The sequence below is a fragment of the Columba livia genome, chromosome 8, assembly GCF_036013475.1.
Source record: "Columba livia isolate bColLiv1 breed racing homer chromosome 8, bColLiv1.pat.W.v2, whole genome shotgun sequence".
Taxonomy (NCBI): domain Eukaryota; kingdom Metazoa; phylum Chordata; class Aves; order Columbiformes; family Columbidae; genus Columba; species Columba livia.
In genome coordinates this window covers 10043166-10070870 of record NC_088609.1, presented here as the reverse complement: position 1 = coordinate 10070870, position 27705 = coordinate 10043166, and the positions used below count along the sequence as shown (strand labels likewise).

The 27705-nt window shown below is 48.3% G+C and overlaps 1 protein-coding gene and 1 long non-coding RNA gene across 4 annotated transcripts; both read right to left on the bottom strand.

Moving 5' to 3' along the window:
* Nucleotides 1-21884, bottom strand: GNG12 (G protein subunit gamma 12). 3 transcript variants are annotated; one of them, XM_065071934.1, is made up of 5 exons: nucleotides 21783-21884; nucleotides 14598-14655; nucleotides 13948-14047; nucleotides 2341-2448; nucleotides 1-1334 (listed from the first exon to the last, which is right to left on the bottom strand). In XM_065071934.1, the coding sequence occupies exons 4-5, from the start codon at nucleotides 2434-2436 to the stop codon at nucleotides 1209-1211; spliced, it is 222 nt and encodes a 73-aa protein (XP_064928006.1). In that variant the 5' UTR covers nucleotides 2437-2448; nucleotides 13948-14047; nucleotides 14598-14655; nucleotides 21783-21884; the 3' UTR covers nucleotides 1-1208. The 3 variants fall into 3 exon arrangements, with proteins under 3 accessions (XP_064928006.1, XP_064928009.1, XP_064928008.1); XM_065071937.1 differs by lacking the exon at nucleotides 21783-21884 and adding an exon at nucleotides 21599-21741; XM_065071936.1 differs by lacking the exon at nucleotides 21783-21884 and adding an exon at nucleotides 19169-19193.
* A 1912-nt stretch (nucleotides 21885-23796) lies between these two features.
* LOC135580095 (uncharacterized) lies at nucleotides 23797-27588 on the bottom strand. Its single transcript, XR_010474256.1, has 4 exons — nucleotides 27452-27588; nucleotides 26202-26266; nucleotides 24115-24208; nucleotides 23797-23933 (listed from the first exon to the last, which is right to left on the bottom strand). It is a non-coding gene; the product is annotated as an uncharacterized LOC135580095 (long non-coding RNA).
* Nucleotides 27589-27705: the final 117 nt, after the last annotated feature.

Here is a 27705-nt window from a genome sequence, read left to right as displayed (position 1 = left end):
TAGTGTGTATATAATTTAATATAGAAATGACAAATATGCAACGTAAGACAGTAAATTACAAGTGGTTAATAAATTCTGTAAATATCATGACAGAAATGCACAGTTATGGCAAATTGCGTCCTCAACCTCTGAACCACCAGCTACAGAGAAAGACATTTGTACCCAGCTGAACTCAGCATTATTTTCAATCTCTTCAAAGTTTTCTGTTAATACGCAATGTGTGTATAAATATACTATTAAAGTTTATATATATACATGCACACAGAGAAAGACTTTTTTATTATGTGTATATATAAAATCAGTTACTTGACGGAAAGGCCCTCTAATTATATCTGCATAACCCCCATCTGGATACAATTTGGCATTTTACCCCCTTTAAAAATGAATTTTTAAAAAAGAGCCAGATTCTGGCTCCCTGCACAGAATATACCCGGGACTTTGGGTGGCAGAGCCATGCCTGCAGCTCAGCACACAGTTTGCAGCCCTGCATTCTTTTGACTGGTTTTGTTGGGTTTTTTATATATATACTAACACAGATTTTTAATTAGAGAAGGTAATTAAGAGAAGCGGGATCAAAGCTGAAAAATTCTGCTTTTCCAACTCCTCTTAAAAAGCAGGAAAATAAATCCGCGGATTTCTAATTCTTGAGCCTTCAGGTTTTACGCTTAAAAACCCCTGTGAGAGAGGCCAGCAGAAGGCAGGCTGCAGGCACGGCTCCCAGCCATTGCTACAGTCATTATTTCAAGGCAGCTTTTGCTCGATAATGCACTTCTGAACGTGTCTGTGCACAAACACACACACGGATGCTACTGACACAGGTACATCCCCCCCTCCCCGTATACATGATTAAAAAAAAATGTAAACCCAGTGATGTTTCATCAGGTTTCTACACCTTTGCCTCCACTCTGTCAGAGAAGCTCAGGCAACTTTGGTCTTATTTGTGTAACATAAAAAGTGAAACTGGGGCCCAGCGCTGCGGAGGATGAGACCCCATTCCCTCAGAGAAGAAAGAAGTGAATTCAGTTTGAAACCTCGCTTCCTAATAAAGATAGGGAAGAGAAGGAATGCTTTAGAAAGCCTAAAAAATCATTTATACACTTGATGAAGAATGGCTGCTCTTATGCAGTTAGTAGCTGGTACCTTACAGGGTATTTGCTGCATGCCCGCCGGCACAGGCTCTGCCTGGGGGGCTGCAAGGAGCTGCTCCCCTATAGCAAAATGCAGGTTTTCTTGTCCTTAAAAGGGTTCTCGGAAGCGGGGATTCCCATTAGCAATGGATCCTTCTTGGCGTGTTCTTCACAATAAAGCATCAGGTCCGCTGATGCTTTTGACACCTGCAGAAGACAGGGAGGAAAAAAAAAAAAAAACAAACCAAAACCATAAAATGGTATTTCCCCATAGCCGGTGACACGTTGAAATGCGCCAAGAGCTGCCGATGGGTAAAAAGTCCCTCCATGGGATGGGAGAGGTGCCCGGAGAGCAACACGCTCTCTGGGGCCCCATCTCCTGCTCCGGCTGCATCTGCCGCGGGAGGAAAGGACGGACCCCCCAGGGTTAGTTTGTGACACCACGAAAAAGCACCACATGGCTTCTGCAGAAGACTAAGAATAAACAGGAGGAGGTTCAAAATAATACGGTAAGTTGGTAAGGAGGAACTTCTGGCCTGTAACGTTGGGGACGGTCAACAGAGGTGTCCTCGGGTGACCGGCCACTTGGGGACAGCTGTGCAGGGTTGTCACTCGCACGGGAACCTGGCTGATTGTCTTGTGGCCTTGTAACGGGGCTGGGCAATGCAAGGAGCACAGTGAAACCCCAGGCACTATTCCTAGTGTGGCCAACATCTACCCCTGACAGCTGGAGGAAAAGTTTGGTTTCTTTTCTGCCTTAAGTTAAAGGAATCCAGGTTCTACTATCTTCTGTTTTTTTTTTAAATGTCCCTACACATTCACCTTCTTTGCAGATGTAGCATTCAGCCAGATGAAGGATGGAACAAACCAACCAACCAACCAACCCCAAATCACACAATATGCATGAAACTGGAAATGCGTACCTGCCTTCTGTTTTACGTGTTTGATTTGCACTTCATATTTCGCTTTTGTTCTCCTAAGAGCCCACAAAGCACGCAGCTACCCAAGGATACTGCTGGTAAGTGGCCACAAAAATTACATTTATTCAGATTTGTTAGGCTAAAATTTCAATGTCACATTTTGAGATGGGGAAAATACTGAACTGTGAGCACACACATGCACACACGCACCCTCCCTTATCGTATCAACCCACAGCTGGAAAGGGGAAAAAAATAGGAAAAAAGAGGAGCGGTGAAGAAGGATGTGCTCTCACCTTTATTCTTTCTACTGAGGCTTCTATTCTCAACTGCTGGACAGTCCTTCGGGCCTGGACTATGTTGTTGGTCGTGCTAGCTGTTTTGCCAGACATTGTCAGTGAGCTCTGTTTTGAAAGACAGCACATTAGTTTTCCAGAAGGCAGCACAGCACATTAAACTGCTTTTACACAGACACGCAACGGTGACATGCTGCAAAAAAGTGCTTTTTAAAATATTCCACTGCACAATGAGATAAACAGCTCAGCAAACTATGCTCTGCAACCAAAGCACCCTTCAGAAAATATGCACTGAGGTCTTGTGCACTTTACTGCTTCGCTCTTGGCTGATTTGGAGGTCTTAACCTCATGGTAGTCCCGCAAAACCTCCGCTTCTTCACCTACCGGCAGCTCATGCAGCACACACTCAAGCCCACCTGGCTCATGGGACCCCACGAGCTGCCCCTGTGCAGCATCACATAGAAGCTTAAATTTGAGAAGAAACTTCTTCTCAGTGAGGGTGACAGAGCACTGGAACAGGCTGCCCAGGGAGGTTGTGGAGTCTCCTTCTCTGGAGACATTCAAAACCCGCCTGGACATGTTCCTGTGCGACCTCACCTAGGCGTTCCTGCTCCAGCAGGGGGATTGGACTAGATGATCTTTTGAGGTCCCTTCCAATCCCAAACATACTGTGATACTGAGATACTGTGAAACCCTTACAGGCACTGCAGCAGCAAAGAACTTATAGCTAAATTATTCGGGTACCCAGGAGCTCAAAGAGCAGCTGGTTGAGGACAGTGCTGCCCCGTGCAGCTGTCCTTTCCGTGCCAACCCTCGCACACAATCTGTGCACAAACCCTGCCGGTCGCTTCCCACGGATCCACCAGAATAATTGGCTCTGTGGTGCTGCACTTAAATCATTTATTGCATTACAGGGACTCGAGTACAGCGTAGCTGGTTGTGACCTTTCCAAGTGCTGCTGACAGCGTTTCCTCGTGGGCTTCGGGTTTCTCACAGCTCCAGGAGCAGCGCTGGGTTTGCAGCCGCTGCTCGTGCCTGCCCGGCCAGCTGGGAACAGCAGTGTTTCGCACAGAGTTCCCGTTTCAGCGATTGACCAGCCACAAGTACCGCAAGTTCCGTGCTAACTGGTACTTCATGTTTTCTGCTGCTCTTCTAACATCCCTGTGGGGGGACAAACATGATCCAGGGAATGAGGACAGGCTGAGAGAGTTGGGGTGTTCAGTCTGGAGCCTGAAGCTCCGGGGAGACCTTATTGTGGCCTTTCCAGACTTAAAAGGGGCGCATAAGAAAGATGGGGATAGGACAAGGGCTGATGGTTTTAAACTAAAGGAGGGAGATTCAGGCTGGACATGAGGAAGGAATTGTTGCCCCTGAGGGTGGTGAGAGCCTGTCCCAGGTTCCCAGAGAGGTGGTGGATGAACCATCCCTGGAGACATCCCAGGCCAGGATGGACGGGGCTCTGAGCAACCTGAGCTGGTGAAGATGTCCCTGCTCATGGCAGGGGTGGCACTGGGGGGGCTGGGAAGGGCCCTTCAACACAAACCATCCTGTGATTCCTCTCACTGGCTTTGGGCAGAGCAATGCCCAGCAGCAGGTAACGCCTCCTGCTCAAGCACAATTAAGACAGACATTAATAACTGACATTAGGTATCATTAAAAACTTATTTCCTGGAACAAATATTAAAAATACACTCACGACTCTCTCTGATCTGCATGAATCTGGCCACACAGCAGCTCCCTGTCCTACTTTCCCAGGAACTCTTTGCATCCAAGAGCTGACGACAAGCATGAAACCCAGAACTAGTTTAAACGCTGCACATACTCCAAATGACCGATTTCAGGGCAAATCACAGAAGGTCTTTTACAATTTTAGAAGCTTTAAGCGTGTGCCAGTTTAGAGCTGGCAGCTCCAGCAAGCAGCCGTGCAGCAGGTGAGGCCCCGGCCACGCCAGGGACACGCCGCATCCAGAGCATTTATCTCCCGCTCCTCTAGATATTCCCCCCAGGGTTTCTGTCTGCAGCCACCATGGGTGAAGCTGCAGCAAAGTGAGGGAAATTTGAGAAGACGTTGGTGACACCGGGGCCAGTGACATGGAGTTGGCAGCAGATGCTGCCGGCTGACTCACCCCGGCTGCACACAACAGCCCGTAAACCACGGTGGAGGCTTCATCTCCACAACAGCCGGTCAGCACCTGAACCCGGGGTTGTGACAGTCACCCACTGCCCCGGCTCCCCACGGGCCCCTCACCACCCCTACATTTCCACAAAGTTCCCGTTGTGCTCCAGACAGGTCACCTATAGATTGAGCTGCATATGATTCGCTGCTTAACACACACAAAAGGAAATTAATGCAAAATTTTAAAAAGCTATCAGGACTTTTCCTCTGCAAATGGCTCCATCTTAACCAAGGACTCGTGCACTCATCCTGCTGTGCCACCGACCGCCACTGCTCCACAGAGCTGCATTCGGAGCGGCACAAAGGGAACGAGCCAGGACGGCACAAAAGCAGCTCATTCTCCAGCCGTCATTTCATCCTCGCACAAAGACGCAGGAGGTGACAAATCCAAACCGTGAGTCAGCACGGGGCAGCTGTGACCACGCGGTGCTGGGAGCGAGCCCACGGACCCCTCTCCTAGTACGGGCACTGGTGTGGCTGGAGCGGAGCTGCTGTCTCCCAGTGTCATTTCTCCTCACTCGGCACGGCTGCGGGTACGGAGGTTTGGGAGCTTTGGCTGTGAGGAGACCTAAGACACACGGGGGTCTGAAATACTCTCTGTATCAACATCACACCACAAACGCTGTTACTAATCCAGATCCGCCCTCTAACAGTGGAGTTATTGCTGATCTCAGAGCTGCAACATCCCACGGAAAGTACACAGCTTATGTGTCCTGAATTACTAATATTTGTAGCACTCAAGTATTAAAATGCATCCTGACGGCACATTTAGTGATTCAATCTGCAAATTACTCAAGAGAAGAAGGAATGCTGACTGGCACAGCGCAAACACATTTGTCTGGAAACAGTCACAAACCCGTTCACAAAGGTTTAAGTCTGATGTTTTGCTTTATTGCCGGGAAAGGGCAACCTACCCAGTGCATGCTCCCTGCTGTAAGCGATGATGGGAGGTGTACGTTGAACACGTGTCGTATTGTTTGTAAGACACCAAGTGGAAGCTCTCCAGGGTGCGAGGCAAAGGCCGTGGTGCATTAATTGCTCACACAAGGGCTCTTCCAGTTGACGCCAGTAACGGCCAACTCAACGAGCCGAGGCAGGAACGCACCGTGTGCTTCACTACAGACACAGAATTCTATACAATCAGGAGAATCACCACCCACACAGAGGAGCGGGCCATGTTTTTGCTGAAGACGGCAGGGTCAGGACCACATCCAGGGCTTAGTGGGTGCTGCCCAAAGGGATGCGACCAAGCTGGAGCTCCCGAGACTCCCGCTGGCAGCACCCGAGCCCAGACACGACCGGAGTCTTCTGTTACTCAACTTTTGGGGCATCTAACCTGATAATTTGGTGGATTTAATTATCGGAAAGCTAGTTGTTAAGCTAGAGTTGCTAGAAAGGAATTTTAAAAGGACGCAAATTTTGCAGCTTTTGTTCAATGCCTCCTGCTGGCACGGGACGGCAGCTCTGCTGCCACAGCCCCTTCCGACACCCAAAAACAGCACCCGGGCCCCATTCTGCTCAAAGCCGTTAATACATTCCAGCCCAAGTTTTGAGACTCCTTCCCGTTGAAAGCAATTGGTTGCAATGGGAAATGACCAGACCGGAGGTTTTGCTGAATGTGGGCTTCCTCACCTAATCCTGGCGCTCGCTTAGGTTGCAGAGTCCAACTGGGACTTCTGCTCAATGTGTAAATCATAAAATCATAGAATAGTTTTGGTTGGAAAAGACCTTTAAGATCATTGAGTCCAACTGTTAACCCAACCCTGGCACTGACCCATGTCCCTGAGAACCTCATCTCCGTCTGTCCAACCCCTCCAGGGATGGTGACTCCACCACTGCCCTGGGCAGCCTGTTCCAATGCCCAACAGCCCTTTGGGGAAGAAATTGTTCCCATCATTCAACCTAAATCTGCTGTATCCCCCCAGAACCCAACATGGGAGATGTACAAATACCAACCACCAGCTTGGCTACACGGAACTGAAATGGCAGAAGAGGAATTTGAAAGGAATTTCTCATGTTTACATAATGTAACTAAGAAAATATAATAGATATAAGACTACTGGCTACCTTGGGAAATGTACTTTGCAAAGAATACAGTGAGAAATCAGAAGACCCCACCTTTTGGGGGTTTCGGTTTTGATCAGAATAAAACCACAGGAGCTGTTTCACATGGACGTGAAAGCACAAGATCCACCACAAACCAAACCCAAACTGCCAGTCCAGACCCTGCAGTTTTTATTCACTATACTGAAAAACTATAGTGTGAGAAAAAACCAACGCAAAGCAAATTATTTTTATAAAGTAATGCATGAAGTAAGACAGTTCAAAATTGCTGATCCCTCTAATTTTAATTGTAGTACATTTTTTTTTTTTTAAGATAGAAGGTTAAAAACTAAATACTGCAAAATGCAAAGATAAACCATTCTCCTCTCATTTCGCTGGGGCAAGCCCAGGCTGACTCTGCTCAGCCTTCCCTTCCCTGCCCCAAGCCACAGCCCCAAAACCCCTTTTAGTGCAACTGGTGAGGTTTGAGTTTCTCTGGAGTTCCTTCCCATCCTACACCACTGACCTCGTTAGGAAAGTTTCAGTGCTTATTTTCCCAGCTGGTTAGCTTTGTTAATAAATTAATGTTTTTTAAAAAAAAAAAAACAAAACAACACACCAACCCCAAAACCATAACATTTGAAAATTAAATTGCTGCGTTTCCTCGTCTTCAAACAAACATAAGCAGCGTTACTTTAATAGTCCTCCTAAGATTACAAAATCTCTTCTAGGGAGAGATTTACAAACAACTAGGTCATCACCCAATAATATTGTTTTCCCTCCCAGTTCCTGGCAACCTACTCTACGAACTGAGCTGCTGTGCCCATCTCGAGCCACAGGACTTCTCGTAGGGTCCATTTGATTGCAGATAACGGCAACCAACTGCATAAAACTCGGCAGATTTATATCAGTGGTGTACACAGAACTTAGGGTTTCGTGCCCTCGGAGCCTGGGGCACAGTTTTCTGGGACAGGGATGTCTCCAGGGATGTTTCCCAGGAGAATGAAGGCACTCTGGAAAGAAAAGACAACTTGGCTGGGGAGAGCACTGCCCCAATTTCTAGGAAACAAGCCAGAAGCAAAGACACCCCGAGAGCCCAACTCGCCCCATCACTTCTCTCAGCGGGATCTGTCACACCCCCCAGCACTCTCAGCCACAATTATTCTATTAAAACGGAGCAAACCCAAAGTTCCCACACGTTTTTCAGTTGACCACTTCAGACAAACCATGGCTGGTGTGATCCGGGGCTGTCCCAAGCAGGAGTCGAGCCAGGGGTCCCCTGTTCTCAAACACACAGCAATAACAACCTCGGTCCCCACAAGTGACAACACTGAAAAAGGGCTCATCAGACCCAAAGCTGACAGTGACAGAGATTCCCTGGCCCCAGAGCAGCTGCAACTCTGACTCACAACCTAAAAAGAGACAAAATAATCAGCCCCACCAACAGCCTTTGCCGGCCACCATGCCCAGGGCAAAGCCTTTCTGCAGAACACGCTCTGAAAACATCGACAGCTCAGTCTGAAAGCAGATGGGGGACATGTTTTTCCCAGCTGTGCTGGCTGCTCTAATAACACCAGGAAGCTTTCGTGCCCGTGGTTCACACCGGGTAGCAAGGGGTTCATACGTTTTCCTGCCATCTCCAGCTCCCCTCCAGCTGCATGGCCACAGCTCAGCATGGCAGCGCTTGTGCAGCTGGTGTCACCTTGTCTTCATCACAGGATAGTTTGTGTTGAAGGGACCTCCCCAGCTCCCCCAGTGCCACCCCTGCCATGAGCAGGGACATCTTCACCAGCTCAGGTTGCTCAGAGCCCTGTCCAGCCTGGCCTGGGGTGTCTCCAGGGATGGTTCATCTACCACCTTTCTGGCCAACCTGGGACAGGCTCTCACCACCCTCAGGGGCAACAATTTCTTCCTCATGTCTATTTATTTTACTTCTTTTCAGTCCTGAGCACATCATGCAGCTTTGATTTGCCCCTTCTTAACACAGGAACAGAAAGAAAGGGTGAGATGGTCACCTGGAAGAGCATTTTCCATCACAGCAGCCATCAACCCCACCAGCACCAGAGAGGACCCATGTCCAGCCCGCAAAACTCTCCAGCACATACCACCAGACACTTGTGGTCACCTTTTGTCCTTTTTCACTCTTCATCCCTATCCCTGCTCTCTTTGGAGGTTGTCAGAAGTGAAAAGAATCCTTACGGGGAAGGTGGGAACGACAGAGGAGGGAGGAAATCTGCCAGCTCTCCCCGGTACCGCAGCCTCACCAAGGCCCACGCTGCACCGATCTCTGTATTAACGGCAGAGACAACAAACGAATGGAGCAAACACGCCAGCGGGAAGGCTCAGCTCACCCTCTGGGAAAAACACCTTTTTCCATGGAAAATGAAGGGCTTCAGTTTGTTTAACAGAGGAGGATGCTCACCAGCTTCCCCTTGCCAGGGAAAGGTCCAAGTGCACTGCGCATATACCTGCATTTTATTTCCTTTCTTATAAATAACAACAGAAACAGCTACAAACAGGTGGAGCTGCTCCTATTACCTAGAAAAACCCTATTTTTCAAGGCCTTGCCCTACTTCTTTCCAGAGGCTTTAGGTAAAGAGGTTACAACGCAGCAGCCTGGGCAGGTAGGCAGCTGGACATCAAACCGGAGCTCCAACTGGGATAATTAAACACCAATTTATCTTTTTTACTCTTTAAATCCAGGACTTAGGAACCACCTGTTGAGTGAAATGTAATTAAATCACCACTGGTGAAGTACACGCAGCAGCTCAGCCTCGCAAACAGTTCCTGTTCTCTCTGGTTATGTAAAGTCAACTTATACTGCAGCTCCCAACCCCAGCCAGCAGCCGAATAAAGGTTCAAAAAGCTATCTGGTTACTATTTCTTTTGAAGCAAGCCAGCTTTCAAGTTGAGTAACTAAAAACTGACGGGTGATAGAGCGGATTGAACAAAACACAAAATGACAACGCTAAAAACTACGGCGTCTAAAAGCGCAGAAGATGTTCATGGCTTTAACACCCGCGGGTTTCCAGGGTGCCAGCCCGCAGCGGGGGGTCGGCACGAATCTAAAGTTGCAAATGTGAATTTCTAAGGCATCTCCTTTTTCCAAGCCATAGAAGCTGTGCTGAGGGTGATACGGGCTCCTGGAGGGGAAGATGCCCTCTGCGCAGGGGCGCACGGAGACCATGGCACAGCAGGCTCCAAATTCCACAGCTTTTTGGGAAATGGTGTGCAAAGGAGCACAGGAGCAGCCCCAAAACCAGAGAGCGACACCAGCCTTGCCAGTGACCCCCTGTAGCCCTGGCAGAGGGGATCCCTCCTTGCCAAGGTGACGGGTGACGCTAGGGCAGCATTTCTGCCCCAAAAAAACATAACATGGAACCACGGGAGCTCATCTTTATGGTTTTGGCGATTCCATAAGCGCTGCAGGTTTACAAATGAAACTGCACCAGCCCTGCAACCTCCCCAGTTTTACTGAAACAAATTTAAGCTGCATCTGTTTTGCATCTCACCACCAAAACTAAAAATTCTGCCCATCAAACTACACCAACAGCTCCGCGCTGCTTCATGGCGCTGTCTGCAAAAAACACGTTGTGGTGCCTGACCTTCTAACACCATCCTCCCTGCAGCCTTTCACCTGCTGCCTTCAGCCAGGACCCTGCAAACGATTCAGGAATAATGCAGCATCCGAGCCCAGATCCAGCTGTCTCCTCTCACCTACCGACACGCTCCAGAGCCAGCAGGAATAAAGAGCCAAGAGCCAACTCCTACCTCTGAAGTCAGCAGTTGTGCTTCTGAAAATACAGAGAACAGATTTGTTGGATATGAAGGCGGCATTTTTATGGGTGCATTTCTGTGCTCACAAGTTTTGCTTTATGAAGATCCTTGCTCCCATGAAGCTGGGACAGCACAGCGAGCTGACACCTCCTCAGCAGGGTGACCCCGCCATCGGCAGCGCTTTGCAGCCCTCCTGCTCCTGTGCAAGGACCCTGTCCTGCTCCAGACTCATTTAAGGTAGAAAACACCTTTAAAACCATCAAGTCCAACCATAAACCTGACGCTAAGTTAAGGTCAGTCCTCATGGGGAGCAAGCAGGAGCCACAATGGCCCCAGAGGGGGTGATTTAAGGAGGGGGTGACACCAGAGCCCCTCTCCAGCACCTGGGATGACCGTGGGTGAGTGCACCAGGGCGTGGGGTGTTTCGGTGCCGTTTTCCGTGGATTCTTGGGTGCTGCGAGTGCTTCTGCACGTGCCGCTTTCCCAGGCGCTGCCGTGGGAGCCCGAGGCCGGCGGCTGGTCAGGACTTGAACGCTGGTTGTTGGTTTTCCTACGGGGCAGACAGGGCTGCTCGGGAGCAGGTTTGTTATGACTTGCAGAACCTAAAAACTCTCCAAGTTCCGAGCCAAGAGGCCTGACGCCGGCATTAAAGGCCATAACTGGGTGCAAAAATAAACAACTTCATTCTGAGCGTGCAGCATCGCATAACCAGGTATGCCAGCGTACAGAAATATGGTTGCACGCAAGCGTCAGAAAGTCTCCGTCGTGATATTTCACGGCCTTGGTTTTTTAATGTTGAGGTCCCCGAAGGGAAGAATCTGCTGGAGGAATCTCAAAGTGCCTGGCACTACCTTCAGCCAAACCGCTCGTGTCTTTGTGCTGGAGCAGATCTGGAGGGGAACAGCGTTTGCTGTTAGTATTTGGAGTCCCTGCGAGCGCTGACATGTCCCCCCGGATCCAGCACGTCCCAGCATGCAGCGGCACCTCTCCACAAGCACCCGGCAACGGGGATGCCAGCTGGAAGACCACACTTTTATAATTTTATCATTTATAATTTATATAAGTTTATATAAACTTTATATATTTTTATAATTTTATAATTGGGAAGTCAGGATGCGTCTCGAGCGCGGAAAAAGGGTGGAGGAGGGTGGAGAACGCGCAGGGTGAGCAGCCCTGATCCGTCACGCCTGCCGGACACAGCCCGGCCCAGGCCCGTTCCCGCCTGCTTATCTCCACAGCACCTCTCCGGGAACGCTCCTTATCACATCCACGCCTTCAAAGTACACACCACAAAAGCTACCCACGCTGATCTTCCAGAAACAGGGACCCGCTGTCCTAGATGCAACCCTAATTAGCGAGTGCTGGGACGAGGAGGGCACGTTCGGCACTCTCGCTCCAACCGGTTGCTCTGCTCGGAGAAGGAAACGGTCCCTCCAGCAAAACAGCCCCTTCCCAGCTCACCCACCTCCGGCGCCTGCGCGATCCCGGCTTGGCAAAGCTGCACCTCGCTCGGGTTATGCGGCCAACCCAGTTTTTCCAGCGGCAGGGGCAGCCCCGGGGGAAGCCCAGGGCTGAGATTCTGTGCCCGGCACGGGGCCGTGCTGACACCCAGTGGAAACCACGGCGAGACGCCGCGGCTGGAATCTCATCCTTCTGCTCTACTACTGAACAGAACGGAAAATAAAACATGTAAGCAGGAAGACATTGGAGTCCTGCCCTCAGCATGAACGCAGAATTAAGTAGTAAAATGAAATAGAGATTAGAGATGCTACGGACTAGAGATATTAAACAAGGAAGAAATTTTTTACACTGAGGGTGGTGAGAGCCTGGCCCAGGTTCCCAGAGAGGTGGTGGATGAACCATCCCCGGAGACATCCCAGGCCAGGCTGGACGGGGCTCTGAGCAACCTGAGCTGGTGCAGATGTCCCTGCTCATGGCAGGGGTGGCACTGGGGGAGCTGGGAAGGTCCCTTCAACACAAACCATCCTGTGTTTCTACTCTTTCTGCCCATTTTTCTCTGTGATGCTTATACTACACCCGACAAAAGGAGAGACGAGGTTGTGCGACACATCGGAGCTCAGCAGGAGGACTCAGACACACTCAAACACTTTGCAGTACCGAATGCAGCACGCGCCATGCAAACCTCCCAGGGAAAACCACCATGATTCGGGAAAAGTGGGGGCACTGCTCACAGCCCCCCCTCCCTCGCCTCCCTGCGCGCAGCCCCAGCCAAGCCCTGGGCAGTTTGCAGCTCCTGCTTTCGCAGCTCCCACAAATCAAACCATCAGCACAGCGATGACAGGGATGGCTAGCAGGTTCCTGGCAAGAGAGACTCTATTTTTAAACAGATATCAGGCAAGATATACAATCACAGCACAAATATTTTATACACACTAGAGAAAGTTTGGGTTCAGTAAAAGAAAACAAGATCCTCCCCAAACAAAACCAACTCCTTTGCATATTCAAGGGTCACACTATTGCCGTGCACACAGAAAAGCTGAATCTGGCAGCTGCAATGCTCGCACCCCCCGGTTTTGGGGAAGGACTTGGGTGCTTTGGACTGCACACCCTGCACAGCACCACGGCTGAAGAGATCTGGGAAACCAAGGCACCCCACAACACCCAGCTTGTGTTCTGATGGGCACAGAAGCTGCTGTTTTGCATAAAGTTGTTTGTTTTTTTATACAGTCTGCACAAGCGCAGATCTTACGTGCAACACAAGCTTGAAGCAAACACAGAGACAGGGGTTTACATGTCGGAGGTATAAAAGCAAGATTGCAAAACCACTTTTGCAGCAGGAAAGACAGAGTACAACAAACTCTGCCTCCATCTGTATCTCCTGGAGAAAGTGCCATAACCAGGGCTGGGCTATGGGAAGTCTGGGCATGCAGGTACATCTGCTCGTCAGTGCACATGGAGAATAAAAGGTCCTTAAAACACCAATTTGTGATGTTTGCTTCTGCAGAGAATTTACACTTGAAAATATTTAGAGATTTTAAAGTCGAAATCTTCTTTTAAATCACAAACAACGCTGCCAGTGTCTTAATTAGTCTAAAATGCATAAAAATCCACAACTGTGAAATGAAAGAAAACAGACAACTCCCAAAATCTTCAATTGGATTTAGCATTCTAAGTATTTAATTAAGGTTGTGTTCCTGCATAACCTCCATTCCACAAGTTATCCCAGCACCACCCTGCTGATCAAAACTGGGCTACATTTGGTTTTCAGTCAGGCTCCATACCTGCGCCTCTGTCAAACCCCATTTACTTATCCAGAAACAAGTAGTGGAAAAACCTGCTTTTATTTTCCCTCGTGTTTTTTCTGACTTAACTTTTTATATCTTTAGTACAAATGAAAGCCATGAAAACTGACTTGTAGATCAAGGTTACTTTGAAAAACATCTGAGCAGTATTATTTTAAAGATATGGGCCTGAGGTCATTAGTAAAGACAACTTGTGCTCCCTAACGAGCCGCGGTGCAGTTTCCCTGCACAAGGTACCTGTTTCTCCTCACAGACAGCACCCAGTTAACTCACACCAGAAAAGACAGACAAACTGCAAAGAGACCTTTTCAAAGAGATTTTAGCTGTATTGAAATCAGTTCATCTTACAGCACGTAAAGCAGGAGCGGTCCGTGGTTAAAGCACCAGACTGGGAGTCACGAGATCCAGCGTGGCCTCAGGTTACGTGACCTTCAGCGAATTCTTTCGTCTGGAAGAGAGATAAAGCGGAGGACGCTGGTGGGAGATGCTCTGTGCACCTGAGCTCAGAGCCACCAACAGGGCGCAAAGTATTTCACAAGCTTCTCGGTTACATTAATTTATCAAAGTACGTATTTTAATGAAGGGGCAAATACAGGAAGAGGAATTTGCATTCTGATATGGTCAAACAATACACGCATAACACAGCAAATACAGAAATCCATTAAGACTTCCACACTGCCCCTTGCGAACTGGTGTAGTAAAGGAGGAAAAGCCTAATTTCTGTGGGAGAAGAAGCCCATTCAAAACAGCATTTCTGCCCCACAATATTCAAGGGGAAGGTGGTAAAACGGGAGGTGAATGAGTGTCCACAACCACTGCTGCTAATGCCTTCGAGGGCTGCGTGCCCAGGGCTGTCCTTGGGGCCTCCTCTGCAAAGCTGCCCACTAGTTTGTATTTGTTCTACTCCAGAATGAAATTAAATCCCCAGGGTTTGGGATTTGTCACGTTGCTTCACATTTTGCATGAAAGAAAGGAAGAAGCGTGTACTGGAAACTCACCTACATAGGCAGCCTTGCTACCTGTCCAGCTCGCTTTGATTTTATCGGTGTAATGATCCTGAAACAGAGCAAAATAAAAACTGTAAGTACTTCACAGTGCAAGAAAGCCAAAGTTAAGAGGGGTAAGCACTTGTGGTTTACTTCCAGGTACAAAGACGACAGTATTTTAAGATAGGTTTGAGGTAGATTTTTCAGTGAAACCATTCTTAGGGCCAGTTTCCCCATTTCCCTTCCCAAGGGCATGGCCAGGGAGGCCAGTTCCCTCTGCTCACCTCCCAAACCTGCACTAAGTCAACAAGTTTTGTTTTCACAGCCTTTTTGCGCCGGCTCCTGCAAGGCAGATCCCACCCAGACCGACGGCAGAGAGACTGAGAGGCAGCTCTTAGAAAAGCTACCGGCTTTAGAACAAGTTCAACTACTTCGAGTAAAGCCCCGAGCAGGTTTACATTGAGTGCCAGCATAGACAGTGCTGAGTGCATGTATTACTCGCTCCCTGTAGCCTCCTCTGAGACGTGAGCCTTTGGTGACATATATAGCTATATAGATATATTCTAGCAGCTGTGCTTCAACAGAGGCCTCTACACATGCAGAAAAAAAAAATCCGGGAATTTGATCAGTCCTAAAAAGAGCAATTTCCTGCGTCAGATGCTGTTCACTGTTGCAAAACTGGCACACTATATTTAACACCCTTCTTAAATTTTCATTGTATTAATTGCTGATTTTATACTAAAACTATACAGCAATGACAATACAGTGAGGACAGCAATTTCCTAGGAGTTTTGGTCATGAATGACAGCGGAATTGGGCACCTGATATGTACAGCTCTGCACCGCTAAGAACAGAAACTGGCGCCTGAAGAACACCAGGGTTTATTTGTTTTAAAAACACCCATCTATAACACAAACCGAGCTGGCCACCCTGATGCTATGGGTAAAAGAGGTGGTGATAAAAACCACAAGGTGACATGCCTCTTTATTTACAAATAAAGTTGTTTTTCTTTTTATCCGCATTGCTTTATTGCTGCATGGAGCCCAAGGGCACACACATTCGGTGCAAATACACGCCAAGTTCTAAACCCAGACTTTAATAATCTAGCAATTCACAGTCAATGTTATGTTACCCTTTTCTGTAATTCATAATGCAGGTTTAGATACCTTTGTACCCCTACAGAGTCAAATATGGCGCAAAACACAGATTATATGCACTGGGCATTTATTAAATTGGCAAAGCAGCTGGGGCAGAGATAACTCATTAACCAGGGTGCAGCGGGATCCAGAATTGCCATTGACACTTTTTGGACGAAAACCAAACGTCATCTGCCAACAAAGCCCTGGCACCGCTCTGCAACCGGCCAAGTAACACAATTAGCTATGAGATTTACAGGCCCCGGAGAGCCAGTTCCCGGCAAACTAAGCCCAAAGTGATGCACAAGGGCACAGAGGTGCTGCCTGCCCTGCGCTGGCATCGCTTTAGAAATCACACATCGCTTCCCGTGTTGGAAACAGCATCAAAATTTTAACAGCTGCTGTTAAAAATCCTGGTATGGAGTGGGAAAATCAATCACATCTTAAAAAAGCGGCAGCCAGGCCTTGCGCCGGTGCCAAGCTTCTACTTTTCACATACAGCAAAGAAATAAACATAAATGCAATGTGTAACCTTCCTTTACATACGTGTGACAGCTGCGCAAAACACGAGTTTTAACGGAAAACCTCCTGTTTCGCTTATCTGTGCAAGTTCTCGCCCCAGTCACACACCCTGAAAATTATTAAGGAAAAGTAAGGGAAATTTTAATCTATTGACTTCTGCTTCCAGATGGAGATCAAAACACAAAGTAATCTTTAAATGCATCTAAAAAATAAATATGGTTCATAGGGGGCGCTTTCCACCCTAGGGCCATAAAGACTCTATATTCCTGCCTAATCAAAGCTCCTGTCAGATTAGTCATAAAACACCACAAACCCAACATTTCCAGCGTAGTTTGAGGCCAGTGTAACGCACCCCCCTCCAAAACCCTCCCTAGAGCGAGCTGCAGAGCTGGAGTGAGAACACTCGGAGGTCAGGGCATCCTCGGGATGAGGGACAAACCAGGGGAGAGGGACACGAGGGAATACTGCAGCAGCCCCAGGATGAGCAGCCAGCGCAAGCATCCCCGGACAAACCCCTGCCAAGTTTTATACAGTAACATAAACCAGATTTGGCTGGAAAAAGGATGGTCCGTCTCCCAAGACTGTCAGTGACGCTTTCTGCTTATCCCAGCTCCGAGCTGAGACCCAAAACTCTGACTTTTTTTTTTTGGCTTGAACCTAAAACCACAGCTGAAAGCGTATTTTGGGATCTGCTCAATCTTATTCACAGCAATGACAAACAAACCGGAGCATTTCACTTATAACAGCACCAACCTTTACATTTTTAGGGCAGCGACCCCCGGGGTTTAACACACGCTCCAGACGGCTGCAAAACGGAGCAACAGGAGAACGGATTTTTTTCATTCCACACCTTACAAGAGTGAGATGATGCAGGAAAACAAGAGTTTGGCTGAAAGATTAGGGCTTTTCATTCACAAAAATAACAAGCTCTTTCAATTTAATCTCTAATTTCTGAGACTTTTTGTTGCATTGGATTAACTTCTTCCTCTGCAGCACAGACTGAATTCACTGACCCTTTTCCCCGCGAATGAAGTTGGAGATTTAGATTCAGAAGCAAAAGCTTCTGCCGAACCACAAATTCACATTTCATGTTGGTTTATGTTCCCCTCAGGTACCTCCTTCCAGAGCAGACAACTTCTTGCCAGCTGTGCTGCTGCTGGTTAATAAGGACAACTGAGGAGCGGGATCAACAAGAGAGAGAGATCGTCAGCAAAAGATTTTGAAAACACGTGGAAAGCTGCACCGTACTACACAGGATCCTTCACAGCAACCTTGGTTTATTAATGCAAACTATAACGAACTGCCACGGGACGGAATTTCTTGCACTTGGTTGTGATACGGCAGCACATGCAAGAAAAAAAAAAACAGCTTAAATGCCTCTGGTGTCTGCTTGATTTTATTTTTTAAAACAGAAAGGAAATTTTCTTCCGGAAACACTCCAGCTACTCATCGAGATGATTAACGACATGCCAAAGAACCTTTTTTTCTTTTATTAACTGCAGAAGCGTACACAGATACATCACGTACCTCAGAACTGCAGACTGCACCAAAATTTAAGGCCAAAGACCTAACAAGAGAAGACAGAAATCTAAACATATCCAATTAGGGACAGACAGCTCAGGAAAAGCCTTTCTAGAGACAGACTTCCTACGTGACAAGTTTAAACTAAAGCTTAAGTTGATAAGCAATTAGAATGCCTGTTCCTGATGAACAAGCCCTCTCCTCTGCAGGGCCACCTTGGATGGAAACTGGGAGTTGTGGGTTTTTTTTCTCTCCTCAGCTTAAATCGCTGTAAAACTTTCTCTTTTCCCCGTGGTTAATCCTACACCACCCACTCCTGTGCACAAAGTGTTGGCTTTTGAATTGCCCAGCTCTTGCCCCAGCAAGGGCAAGAAGTTATTGTGAATATCAGTGTCTAGCTGGGGTGGCTTTTGCACAGAGATTAACCATCCCTGGACAAAAATAATCACCATTGAGAGAGCAAGGCGATGCAAAATCTCCCCATGAGCTCCAACTGCTTCTGCACAAGGGTACGAATAGCAAAGGGGATTGGTCTCTTCTCCCAGGCAGTCAGCAATAGGACAAGGGGGCATGGGCTTAAACTCTGCCAGGGGAAATTTAGGTTGGATATTAGAAAGCAATTCTTTACAGAGAGAGTGGTCAGGCATTGGAATGGCCTGCCCAGGGAGGTAGTGGACTCGCTGTCCCTGGAGGTTTTTAAACTGAGATTGGACATGGCACTTAGTGCCATGATCTAGTAAACGGACTGGAGATGGACCAAGGGTTGGACTCGATGATCTCTGAGGTCTTTTCCAACCCAGTTGATTCTGTGATTCTGTGATTCAAGAGAGCATGGCCAGAGAACCGGGCTATACCCCTCCCTACCGGGACAACGATCTGCTTTGCTACCCCCAAGTGTGGCGGAGGATCCTCACCTGCACATACATCCAACCCCAAAACGTGCCAAACAGTAACTTGTGCCTGTGTGGCAGGTTTGTAAATACAGGGGAGAACGGACAGGACGAAAAATGGTGTAAAGAAATGGAAGAGCAAGTCTGGTTCCTGCTTCCAGTTGAGCTGCTTAAGCAGTCGTTTGCTGCTGCAAAACAAATAATCCTTACAACACACTGTTGTTTTTTTTTTCTCTGGAACTCCATCACATGCCAAGACACTGATACGGATACAGGAAGCTGAATATAAACACGTTGCCTGCTTGAGTGACTATTGAAAGGAACACAACTAAAAACACCCAGTGGGGGTGTCCTTGAGCATCTCACAGGAGCACATGGGAACGCCAGCTCCCCTCACACTGTGTGTCTGCCCAGGGGATGGACAGGCGTACCCCCACCTCCCCAGGGGACAGACAGATGTACCCCCACCGCTACCCCTTCTACCTGCCCCAAAAAACCCCACGGAGAACCCTACCGTAACTCGGTCACCATGAGGACTTTTGTCATTACTTCTGCTACTTCTCACTAATCCTTGCAAAATACAGAATGAAAACTTATTACTCACAACATTAATATTGTCTCTTCCCCTTCCCTTCTGCATTCCTCTACAGGTTATTGCCAAGACCAGGAAAGATGCGATTTCAGCAGAGACCACAGTGTTGAATGCAGGATGAACATTCAGGCACAGAAAAATGAGGTCTAGCTGGGTAATACTGCAAAATTCAGAAAATAGCTGCACGATCCCAGCAGTGATTAATGCAGAGCAAATCCCGAGAGTCGCCAAACATCTGCAGCTTCGATTTCCCAAGAAACAGCCACTCCACAACTACTTTCAAGATCTGGGGAACTTGCTTTCTGCTTCCATTAAAACTAACAGAAGTTTCACTACCGATTCCTGCCTCTGTATGACGAGGACATTTCTGTGCTGGAACATGAGACCTGTGAGCCCCACTACCCATTCCAATAGTTTTTGGGGGCACAGATGAATTTGTAGCTATACAGCCCTCCCAGAAATGCTGCTCCATAGCTCGGCAAAGGCTGTGGTGGTTTCTCATGCCAACTATATGCTGCTTTAAAGTATTTTTTTCCCCACGAAGCCGTAATCTCTGTTCTGGCACAAAGGACAAAGCGAAAGGGCTGAGGGTGGGGATTTAAGAGGCTGTACCATGAAATTCTGCGGTAATTTGAATTTGCTTTTGCAATACAGCCTAATCAAAGGATGATGCATCAGGGTTCGGGAAGCACTTTTCCAACCCAGCTGTTGCGTTTCGCAGCTTCCACAAGAGATTCAACACTTCAGCAACACCTGAAGGGATCGTGCAGCCATCGCTGTGCTACTGCCTGCATCCCGAGAACCTGGCTCAAAAATACTGAGTCTTTTGTGGAACAGAACCTAAGAAATTAAGAACTTTCAGTATTCGTTAAAAAGGAAGTTATTATATAGCCAAAAGGACATATATTTGAAACAGAAAGTATCTGAAACCAACAGCACAACTCAATATTTACATTTAAGTGTAACGCCAGCGGTTCTGACCAGCACTGCCTGTGGTTTAGGAGCCCTCAGAAACTTCTCCAATTAGCACAAAAGCTTCGTTTTTAAATGAAGGTGACCCCATCAGCTGGATGATTAGGAAAGCAAACCTGACCCCAGCACCAGGGCCCATCCACTGTTCTCCTCTGGGGTTTATTTGCTGCTTTAGCGCCTGATTAAAGATATCCCAAACAACCGCAACATGCTCAAAAGGGGATGAAACGTGGGATTGAGAAGTCATTAACTGCGCACTAATCCCTCAATCTCATTTAGGGCTACCAAAGTAGCATGAAATGCTCCTGCCATCCACTACTCGCTGTTCACTCACAGAATTTTGTTTCCAAACCAATTTACAACCAAGACAAATGCAAGCAAGCAACTCATCGCTGATACTATTAGCTTTATATCAATAGAAATGCTGGCCGATAACCTGACAAATTACTGTGAATTTTACTTGATATGCCATAGTAATCAAATTGTTTCCTGACCATCAGAACTAACGAGGCCCAGCTCCCTCCGGAGGTCCCGCCTCCCAACAGCACCAGCCTAAAAATACAATTTACACTCCAGAGATTTTATTTTTGCCTTCCCCAAAAGTAAAGAATTTAAGCTTGGAATAGAATATTCCAATGTAGAAGTTGCCTAAGTAAACTCATTACTGCACCAGGGCGTGTAATCTTCTCGGTATCAACACGAAACCTCCTGGAATAATGACGCTCGCCGCTAATTAAACTCCTTCCCACACCAATCCCACAGCTCCTCGCACATGGGAAACTCGCACCAGCCCAGGAAAACGGGTGGGAGCAGTAAAATAAATAAAGTTTAAATTATTTATTTGCAGGCTGCCCCTCCGCAGCCTCATCCATTTGGGTGGGATAAGCTGTCGTAGTTTATGGATATATGTATTGAGCCTTTGGAGGAACAGAGGCTAAGAAAGTAAGAACTTTTAGTGTTCATTTTTAAAAAGTTATTATTGAGCCAAAGAGGCAGATATTTGAAACAAAAGAAGTATGTGAAACCCACAGCACAACTCAATATTTGCATTTCAATAAAAAGCCTTAGAGAAGGGCTGGACAGGCAGAGGCAGGCGGGGGAAGGCCGGCTGCTGCTGCTCTGACCCTGTCGCCAACAGAAAGGCCTTATTTCTTTTCCTTTTTGTTTTTTTATACACAATTTAGCAGATTTCGCCCCTTTCTGGCGCCGCACGCAACTTGTTGAACCGCATCAAAGCGGCTCCATCCTGTGCGCTGCCTCTGGCTGGGACTGCAATAAACTACAATAAAACTACAATAAACCCCCCTACACACACACACACACACACACACACACACACACACACACACATACACATACACAAAAAGCCACAAAACCAACCGAAAAACGACGCGGGAACCGCGCCCGTCGGGCCCAGCACCGCCCGCGGCCCAACCCGGGGGGGGCCCAGCCGATAACGGCGCCGGGCTGGCGCCTCCCGCTGTCGCTCCGCGGCCGTACAGCCCTGCCCGGCCAGCAGAGCCCCCGGTACGGTACCCCTCGCCCGCCCAGGCCCGGTACTCACCGCCCGCCGCACCGTTCTCCGCCCGTCTCCACGGGCGACCGGAGCGGGCGGCTTTGGCCACGCCCCCCGCCCGCCCTGCCCCCGCCCACTCCCCCCGGGCCAGGGGGCGGGGCGGGGCCCGGGGGGAGTGGGCGGGGACAGGGCGGGCGGGGGCGGGGGGGCGGATCTCCCCACTCCCACTATAGAAAAGACATTTTTTCCCCCTTTTTTTAAAGTCCAACCGTTAACCCAACCCGCGTCCCCGAGAACCTCATCTCCGCGTCTGTTCAACACCTCCAGGGATGGTGACTCCACCACTGCCCTGGGCAGCCTGTTCCAGTGCCCGACAGCCCTTTAGGGAAGAAATGGTTCCCTAGATCCAACCTCACCTCCCCTCCTTCCTCTCATCCTATCACAAAGCATGAACACTTTTTAGATAGATACTACTGATGCTTTAATTTCTTAACTTTAATTTGTTATTCCTGAGCCCAAACACACGCAGCCCAAGGGAGCGGAGCAGGAGGGACAAGATGCCCGTTCCCAAATCCCATCATCCCCCAAACCCCACAGAGATGTGCAGGAGGCTGATGTGCAAAATTAAAGTCATGGAATCACAGAATGGTCTGAGTTGAAGGGACCTTCCCAGCTCCCCCAGTGCCACCCCTGCCATGAGCAGGGACATCTTCACCAGCTCAGGTTGCTCAGAGCCCCGTCCAGCCTGGCCTTGAAAGTTCCAGCTCGATGGGAGGCTGCACAATCAAATCCGGTCTCTCCTGCTCCAAAAACCAGGTTCAGCCCCGCCGACGCTCTTCCCAAAGAGATTGCGATAGGAGCAGCGTGTTCCCCAGGGAGTGGGGCAGCCCCAACCCACAGGGTGCCATAGCAGAGCATCCCCATGTCCCCACAGCCGGGGACCAGCCGGGTGTCCTGCGGGGTTTGCGGGGGAACGGGGGCAGCATCTGCCCTGGGAGGAGCAGGTTTGGCATCTGCAGACACTCGTCTGCTGCCCGAGCGGGCCCAACGTGCCTCTGCACGCAGGGCTGGGTGCTTTGATGCTGCAAAGTGCCCGGGAGCACGTTTGTCTTCAGTTGATTAACGCTTAAGTTCAGGTTGCTGCCCGGGAGCCTGCAGGAGCGCTCGTTAGACCAGATTAAGTTGGGTCTGAGTCTTGTTCTTATACCAGACTCCTTGCTGTTGAACCTCAGGAGGACACAGGAGTATTTGGAGTGCGATGGTTCAATGGCATCACACTGGAGTGCAAAAATACACCAAGATCAAAACTCTTAGGAAAACTGCCAAAAGAGAACAAACTCCTCCTGCGCAAGAGCAAGCCACTTTCCCCCAAGCGTCAGCCAGCCCGGGAAGCATCGCCCCCTCGTGGGCTAAAGCAGCAGCTCCCCACTCATCCACTTCTAATCGTGAGCTTAATCAATCAGCGTTAATTAACTACATGTTGCCTTGCAGCGCAGACTTCCCAGGCAAGCAGCCCCCAGTCCACCGTGGGGCCACTGCCTGACCCAAAAAGCAGCTTTTGCTGGGGGTCCTGTCCCCCCCAGCTGGTTTGCATCAGCCCTCGGGGGCACACTGGGTCATGTCCTGGGCAAACTGGACCCATCTCCGCACCTCTGCCCTGCAGCAGCATCTCCCCTTCCAGGCACGACGGAATTTGTTGTTCCCGCCGTCCTTTTGATGAGTAACAAGCTTCGTTTCTTTTCCTCCACTTCCTCTTAAAAAGGTCATTTTTATCTGCCACTCGCAACTATTTTTGCAATGGCCAAACAGTGACCATATGTTGGAAAAATGCGGCTGCAGCTGGCAGAGGCTGCAGGGCTCCAGCCACCCTGCTCCCGTGCAGCCGATGGACACAAGAATATTTTGTAATATTACACAAGAATATTATATTTTTGCCTCTGCAGCACTCTGCGCTCTCCAGCGAGTTGCACCAAGTGACCACACGTGGGACCAGCCTTGTCACTCCAACAGGACTGGAAAACGTAAAGCAACTTTTAACTTTGTATTTTCTCTATTAAACTTTTATTTTTCTTTTCACCAGGGGCTGGATAAAGACCCAGCATGAGGAGATCTCTTGGCTTTCCTTCCTTTTTTCCTGTCCCAGAGATTAAACACAGGCTGTCTCGCCTCTGTCTGAAGTCAGGACTGATTTCTTCAGATCTGCAGTGACACAAGCACATTTTTTTTTTTTTTTATACAAGCAGTTTTTCCTTTCTCCTCCAAACACAAATACATAGACATTTATAAATGTTTGTTATTATTAGTGTGCATTAGAAGAGTGTATCAAGCCTAGATCAGAGATCTAGATGACTATTAAAGAATCTTTGCTTCAAGAGCTTACCTGCTTCCCACCTTTTGTCCATTCAGAACGACCAGGGGGGAGATGGGGAACCAAATGACTTCCTCAAGGACAGGACAGGGATCGGCAGCCAGAACTGCATCAAGAAAAACCATGAAAATCTTCTCTGGAGCCAGGCCAGGGGTCCAACACCCCCAGCTCTTCATCCTGCCTCAGCCTTGTTCTTACCACCCTTCTGAGCACAGACGCACAGAGGAAGGTGACACAAAGCAAATAGACTATTTTTGCAGTTTGCTTTTCATACCTTACACCTGTATTTCAACCAAGGCCACCCCAAAATATTTTATGTTATTGGATTCTTTTGTTTTGCTCCCCTTATCCCATAGCAAAGTGTGTGAACGTTGTTTTTGGACGTGGGGCATCAGCAGCAGCCCACGCCTGTGGGATTCGGTGCGGTACTCAGGCTGTAATCCCGTCCACCACGCTCGTTCATCTTTGCTCAACTCTCATTATTTCCTGTGTTCCAAGGTTTAGAGTTCAGCCAAGGGACAGACTGCAGTAACATAAACCTGGAAAGACAGCAGGTCTGGTCTCAGCGTGCACTTTGGCCATGCTAAAGCAAAGCCAGATTTCTGCCACGTGTTTGACGCAGCGGCTCCTTTCTCATCCCCGGCATGGCTGAGAAGATGCTGCAGCTCTGACACATCCCCAGCCTCCTGCCCTGTCCTGCCCTGCCCAGGGATATGGGTTTCACTGTAAGAGCTGGGGCATCTTCTCCAACCGAATTGTGGAGAAGCTCCATGCTGGAGAAGAACAGCCAAATCACTCCCAGTTTTGACTTGGTGGCTCCACTGAGCTTATTCTTAACTAGAACTGCAGATAAAAATGCTCATGAAAACAGACAGAGCAGGCTAGAGGTTGCTCCTGGTGAGGTGCTGCTGCGGGGCAGAGGTAGGTGTCATGTCTTTCAGGAACAGGGTGGTCCCAGCTACCCGGTGTGTTTAGCTCACTGCGCACAGAGTCCAGAGTAATAGTTACACAAGGTACTTCCTAACTAAAACAGACAGATGTGCACAGCCAGCAGTCCAGAAAGGGTTTCTCTAGAGCAGAAGAGTAATCAAATTCTGTATAGACACATGGGGAAGGAGAACGGGAGGTACGAGAGACAGCGCAATGTAATTTATGAGGCAGACATCCCTCATCGCTCCTCTGTGCAGGGGTCAGACCTGTGACCATGTTCCACATCCAAGAGTGGTCCCCAGTCCCCCAGTGCCGTCCCTGCCCTGTTAACAGCAAACAATCCCTGATGGTCCCTGTTCCTGGCCAGTGTTCCCTCCCATGCTGCCAGCAGCCCGCTCCATCCCAGCCAGCCTGGCACTGCGGTTTCTTGCATCCCCAGAGGAAAAAAATATAATTAAAAAAATCAGTATCTTGGCCATTTTGTTGAATAGACTCTGCTAAAGGAGAAAGAGCAGAAATCAAATATTGCAGTTCAGCTCTCCCAGCCAGCTTCAGTGCAGAAATGGGCAGGGTGTTAACCCATGGGGAGATCTCCGGGCAGAGCGGACACCAGCACCCACGATGCTCGGGGAAGAGGGTCAGAGAGGTCCCCCAGTCCCTTCCAGCAGCAGAAAATGGATAAAGGGACAAGATGCACCAGCCACAGTGTAATTGGGGAAGAACCCAGAGCCTGGGCTCCTCTGGCTTTGCTGCCTCTGCCAGCCCACCGGTGTCCCAAAGAGCCAAACCCACCAATATGGTCTGAATCCTCTCTGTGCTTGTTTTCCCTCACTATTTCCCATGTATTTCTTCCACAAAAGAAGGAGTATCTCACTAGAATCCCCATCACCAGGCTGGTGGACGCAGCCTTTCCTGGAAAAGGCTGTCCAAAAGGAGCATGTGTGATAAATAACCCTGACCCACGAGAAAACCAGATTATTTTACATCATATACGTTACAAAAGCAACTGGCACCATACCACAGACTGCAAATATACAGCAGTCAAAAACTGCCTGATGGGGCTGCAACCCAGGCGGCACCCTGGGCCATTCTAAGGCTGCTTTGAGCAGTAATGAATGCAACAAAAAAAACATTAAACACCAAATATCCTTTTGTTACGCATGACTCACATTACGGACAAACACCAGCCACACTTCAGCATCCTCTTTCTTGCGTGTAAAGGCTATTTTTTCACCTAAAAAAAAGGAACAGAACAAATCGATGCCTGGAATTATGCCTGTGGGAAAGAGTCATTTCTTATAGCCAATAGAAATATTTTCCATTTTCAAGCACATTCTGCCTCATCTTTCCAGATAATCAAGAAATCAGCCACTTGCCCCATTCCACCTTGGCCAGCCGTAAGGCATCTGACAGCAGAAATAGCTGAAACAATTTGAGCACAGATACCCCATTATTTATTCATTTTCATCCCCTTCCCTTTTGCAGGCTTTACTTTGTGGAAATGACATGTCGGTACTGCACAGGGACACTCCCTGTCACACTCCCACCTTTTGCTACGCTGCGATTAGTTTTAAGCCATCTTTAGCGATTCCATTAACTCTTGGATGCTTTTGACATACTTAATTTACTCCACAGAAACCGCAGAAGATCGCAGATGATGATTAAGATGTGCTTTTACTCTTCTGGAGTGCACCACATACCTTGTAGCTATGGACCACGCATATAAAGCAACACTGCTATTATTCAGAGCTGTTAGCTACATTAATCCTGTGCCTGCTTTGCTCTGGCAAGAGGAACTAGAAAATAGCAATATTCTGGCTGCTTGTTTTTAAAATACACGTGTGGGTGGACACTCCAGCTACTGCTCACGTTTTCTCTTGCAAGGCACAGAGAGCTGCTTGTGATTCTCCTCCCTGGTATTTTCTTTTGACATTGATTTTGTTGGCCAGACTCAAGAAGGAAGCTGCCTTGGGCCAGTCAACAACTGTTGCATGGAAATTCTAAGTATTACTGATTGAGAAATGTTTGAATTTCTGGACTGCAGAGAGGAAACCTTGGAACAGCTTTGAAATTACAGGTGCCATAATATTTTTCCTCCAGCAAAGAAACAGAAGGCCTGCAGCGCTGTTATCTTTGTCCATTAAACCTCTTCTGACACCTTCTAGTCTGAATGTTGCTTAACACGTCCTCCAGAATGAACCGCAATGCTGTTTCTGAAAAATATTTAACAGCTCTGCAGTAGTAGAAAGCAAGGATCTGATGATTCAGAGCAAAATTTGTGCCAAGCTTTAGATTCTGAGCCACAGATTTAAGGAAAACCTGTCTTAATGCTCCACTCAGTCCATGTTGCTTCCAACTTAAAGCAGCTGATGGTTGAGAAACTCAAAGCCAGGATTAAATTAGTGCTGGAAATACATACCTGGTTGGCCAGAGTTTGGAATCGCCAGTCCTTGGTACCTTCTGAGACAGAGGGCAGGAGTAAATGCAGTGACTTTGCCCAAAAAGTCTCAGCCTTCATCCAGGTCTCACAATTCATTCAGGACGTTACACAGAGAATTTTTACTGTCGACTGCGTTCACCTTGTGATCCTGGAAAGACATCATGGAGGTGTTAACAGCAACTCAACAAGTTCTGTCCGTGTCTTCCATGACCTTGTCTCACCACATCTGAACT